We start from the raw sequence: 5016 nt of genomic DNA on the forward strand, positions 1-5016 counted from the left end.
TTCTCCCTGAGAATCTTATAATGAATAGAGAGACTTCTTCTATCTTTTTCTACAAGAAAAGAAGAGTTTGTTTCTAAAGATTATCCCTAAATAATGGCCAACGAGGAGGAAAAAAGAAATTTTTCCAAGATTGTTGGTCTTTTCTCAAATTCTCTAGTGCAAGATATGCAGTACTTAGACTAAGTTTTATGTAGCAAAATTTATCCATAATTTAGAGAAGCATAATCATTCTAATATATACATGCATAGGTTTTAATAGAAATTAAGACCTATGACTTTAAGTTAGAAGAACATCCAAACCATTAGCTCTTAAAAGTTTAAGATCAACTTATTAATAATATATTGTTTCTAACTTTTATATGAAACTCAATAATTATATATATTATCAAATTTAAAATGAGTTTATTGCATTAAACCCAAAGGAATGGACAATTATAAGAAAAATGTGTTATTTATTTATCCTTTATTAAGATTTTTTGCTTAAGTATATATTTTAGGATATATGCCATTCAAATATACTAAAGTAACCTTTAACCGAATGTTTATACATACAGGAATTACATTACTATTTATTAAGATGTTAAAAAAATTAATAATTCAGTTTAACTAATGTATGCAAAATATTAAAATCAAATTTCAGCATATTTTACAAGAAAAAATTAAAAATTAAAAAAATAACAAAAATACATCTTAATTTCAGAATCTGATAACGTCAATTTAGCCAAAATTACATATATTATATATATATATATATATTTTTTTTTTAAGTTTTCATTAAATAGCTATGGCCAAACATGTGTGCCTAAACCAATAACTAAGCCCAGTAAAATTCCACCAAGCCCATGTCATTTTTTCCACTGATCCAAACAGCCCCTATCTCCATTCTCCTGCCCTGGTCGACCTCTCGTCAGTCGTCCCCAAACTCTCTGAAACCCAACATAGCTCCAAACCACGCCGATTGCTGCTGCTTATCGTGCGCGCATCGCCTTGGTAAATAGCTACTAGCGAAACTTGAGAGCAACTTGTAGGTAAATTACCCGTCTTGTGTTTCTCTACCTTCTCTGTTCATTGTTCTCCATTTGCTCGTTATGTTAACGAAACTATGTCTAAAGACTCATGATTGATTGAGTTTTAATTTTCCTTCTTCGGTGTAGTAATTCACTACTGTTCTTGATGCCTTATGCTTTCTAGCCTTTCTTGGCTGTACTGTATCATTGGAATTTTTTTGGCAGTTTCTTTAAGAGTTTTTCAAGGGATTTGTACCGGATATTTTATGAATATCGTAAATTGATAAAAGTTTCTTCTGCATTTACGTATCTGTTTTCTTCGACATATGGGTTGTTTTTGAATTGGCAGATCTCACATTAGGATACAGAAATTTTTGGTTTGGACTATGTTCACTCATGGAATTCTCTATTGCATTTCATAGTGACATTTGATTTATTTTGGAACAGCTTTGACTGAGTAGACATATCTTGAAATTTTAGGTCCCTGAAATAAAGGATTTCCAGTTTATTTTGTTTTTCTGCGTTGGATATATAAATTATTTGCTAGTTTATATTACTTCCAACATGATCTTATTTCATGCATTTAGCGTCAAAGAATTTATTTGTTAGTACTTGAAACTGTTATAGATGAAGATCTAGTGGAATTTTTTCTTCATTGGCATTTTATTCTTCATTGGCTTACTGATTGGAAGGCAGTCTGGCGCTTTTGTGGTTGGATGACTTTATATAAAGAACCTATCAAAATCTAGACGACAAAATTAGGGTTTATAAATGTTAGAACTGGGCTGTTACTTACTAGGCTTTCAATTTCCCTTTGGTCTCTTGGTTTTAGCTTTTGGATAAATGCCGCTCTCCTTTTCTGATTAAACTTCTGTAGGCTTTTGGTTTAGCATGTATATTTAAGAATATGCAATCATGGTCAACTGGAATGTACTTTTTGACACTTGAATATTTTTTATCTCACAAATCTTTCTCTGCATTGTTTGGTTCTATTCTTGCTGTGACTTGGTTGATTGGTTCTGAGACTGATTATTTGAAAATACAGTTTTACTTCGTATTACAAAACGTCCTTCTCTCTTCCTCCGGTGCCTCCCCTCTTTTTTCATTTTGATTTAAAGAAGACTACATTTATTGTCTGTATTGTCTTATATAACTAATAAAAACCAAAGATAAACAATCTCTTAATTTCATTTTAATAGTTTGAGTGCCCCTAAAAAGAAAAAGTATTAGTTACGATGATCCCTCCAAAAATAGTATCTGTAACCGAATAACTAAGACATGCTACTCTATACGGCAAAAAATAAGAAAGGGTTAAAAGCTGTAGCTATTATGTAACTTACTATTTGAATGTACTTGTCTCAACCAGAAGTCTCTAGGAAGAATTTTTAGAGCAGTAAACCATTGGTTAATATCTTTTGACATGATTACCATATTTTCAACTCAGCTTTGCTTAACATCTTTCTAAATTGACTAGATCTTGGGCCTTTTGCAGTAATACTGCTGCAATCGTGATGGAAGCTAAATTCTTTCGCTTCCTTAAGATTGTTGGTGTTGGGTACAAAGCCAGAGCTGAAGCAGAAGGGAGGCTTTTGTATCTCAAATTAGGATACAGTCATGAGGTTGAGCTATCCGTGCCTCCTGCTGTTCGCGTTTTCTGCTTCAAGAACAATATGGTTTGCTGTACTGGGATTGACAAGCAAAGAGTGCATCAGTTTGCTGCTACTGTCCGAAGTTGTAAGCCTCCCGAAGTTTACAAAGGAAAGGGTATCATGTATATTGATGAAATTATCAAGAAAAAGCAAGGAAAGAAGTCTAAATGATAGCAGATGCGCATGTTACCATTGCAAAATGTTTTTGCAGTTTATTTTTTAGACTCAGCCACATTCACATCCCTCTTTTTGAAAATTAATTTATTAGGATTCTTGGAACATTCAGGATCTTGAAGTTGCAGCTTGTTCAATAGAATCATCCTTCTATTTGCTTTTGTTGACTATTGTCTATCAATGGGAATGAAGATCGTCGAATATTGGAGTCAGGAATAGGAAACAAAATAATAGCTCGTGGAGTTTTCTCAATCGGTTCTTATGATGGCAAGTTCACTAAATCAAGTATCACGTAGAGAGCCTTAACCCAAAATCGTCTCAGTAAAGATCATAGCTGCACAAATCTGATGCATGAGTTCGACTGTGGTCTATGGAGACATGAGTAAGAGTAACTGGGCAACAGTGGATTCAGGTAAATTGTGAGCATTAGGCTTGGGAGTTCTAGAAAGTAAACTGATTCTATCAGTTTTTGTACTATTTTCTATGTTAGAGTTTAAATTTTTTTATTATAATTTCATCATTAATATTTTAAAATAAGACAGGAAACTAAATTATTATTATTTTAGTTTTTAGATTATGCTATATGTTACAAATAATTTTGAAAGATTTTTTTTTTTTTTAATTTTCTATTACAATTTGATTATCAAAGTTTCAAAATACAACTTAAAGGTAATTTACCATGTTAGCCATAAAATTATTTTAAAGTTACAAAATAAGATGTATGCTAAAATACGATTTTATTCTTTAAATAATTTATTATTTACATTATTTTAATTTTTTATTGTTTATATGATTCTGAGAATTCTGCAAAGAATATAACAGAATACTTTTGTTTTGCCTATATAATTTATTTTTTTAGAAGTTATAACAACAAAATATTAACTGATAGACTTAACAAGCATTACTCAAGTCTTTCAGATTGAAAGAAAATATGTCTACAAAAATAATTTTTTTAAAAGTTTTTCAATATGTAGCCCCAAATAGGATAATTAATTTGAAGTCAAGAAATAAAATTATTTAAAAAGTTATATTCTGAAACTACTTTGTAGTGTTGTGAATTAAATTTGAACTAAAAAAATTGAGATAAAATTAGAATGAACTGTCAATATCCTAATTTTCTTTCACCATAAGATGATATGACAATTAAATTTTAAAAAATTAATCATATCTATATAATTTATTATTATTAGTATCATCATTATGTCAAGTGTCATCTTGTTTTATTGCTCAGCGGGAAAAGAAAAGAAAAACGAGGAAAGAATTAAAACGACGCCGTTTGCCGAAAATAAAAAATTCTCAACAACATCAAGGGCTTCTGGTTTCCGAAAAGTACTTTAGTGTATTTTGTCTTTTGATAAACTTTAAATTATAAAAAAATTTAAAAAGACAAAAATTAATAAAAATGAAATAATTATGTTGATCTCATTTAATTTACATACATTATGAAGCGGGTGCTTTACATCTTTTTACTTGTAATATCTTGAACCTACCATGGTTTTATATAAGATTTGAAGGACCAAAAACTAAAATGGAATTGGTCGTGGATGCTGTGAGGAGATTGTATACAGACATAATCAGTTCCGGGTAAGAGCACTTCTCACAGGTTTATGCTAAAGAATTTAAAGAAACAAATTTTCTACCACGATAACTCTTAATGCTTGTAATCTGAGTCCCCTTTTCATTTTGACTTTCTAACACGTGTAAAGGCATAAAATATCTCATCTTTGTAATAAAAAAACAATTACCCAAGAATTCCTTGAGTGACAATCCACTAACACATAAGTATATTGATGATGACCATTCATGCTTATGGTCCTAGTAAGGCCGAAAAAATAAATAGGAATGAGTTTGGCTGCCTAGTAGTGACAACATTTTTAAATTTAAAGCATGTTCTTGTTTGTTTAGCTAGTTGGCAAGCTTTACAAACTTTGTCTTTTTCAAAATTTATCTTAGAAAATCCTTTAACTAATTCATTTTTTGATAGTTTTAAAATTTAACCATGTCCCACTTTGTCACACACAATTCTTTGGTTTTCCAATCCTTTGAACAAACTTGGTAAGTGTGTCATTCTATTCTAACTTTCTTTTTCAATGCAATACTTTCGTCCATCAAGTTGCATTTTCTAACTCATTTATTTTTGTTTTTTATTCATCATTTTCTCTTTTTAAACCTTCCACATCTTTAGA

At 30.4% G+C, this 5016-nt stretch overlaps 1 protein-coding gene across 2 annotated transcripts; it reads left to right on the forward strand.

Moving 5' to 3' along the window:
• The first annotated feature begins 842 nt into the window (after positions 1-842).
• On the forward strand, positions 843-3390 carry LOC110815502 (ribosomal protein L6 family protein). 2 transcript variants are annotated; one of them, XM_088218013.1, is made up of 2 exons: positions 843-1028; positions 2482-3390. In XM_088218013.1, exon 2 carries the CDS (start codon positions 2519-2521, stop codon positions 2825-2827), a length of 309 nt encoding a protein of 102 aa, XP_088074139.1. In that variant the 5' UTR covers positions 843-1028; positions 2482-2518; the 3' UTR covers positions 2828-3390. The 2 variants fall into 2 exon arrangements, with proteins under 2 accessions (XP_088074139.1, XP_088074138.1); XM_088218012.1 differs by having other exon boundaries at positions 847-1028; positions 2500-3390.
• Positions 3391-5016: the final 1626 nt, after the last annotated feature.

This window comes from Carica papaya, chromosome 4 (assembly GCF_054855325.1).
Source record: "Carica papaya isolate Zhongbai chromosome 4, ASM5485532v1, whole genome shotgun sequence".
NCBI lineage: Eukaryota > Viridiplantae > Streptophyta > Magnoliopsida > Brassicales > Caricaceae > Carica > Carica papaya.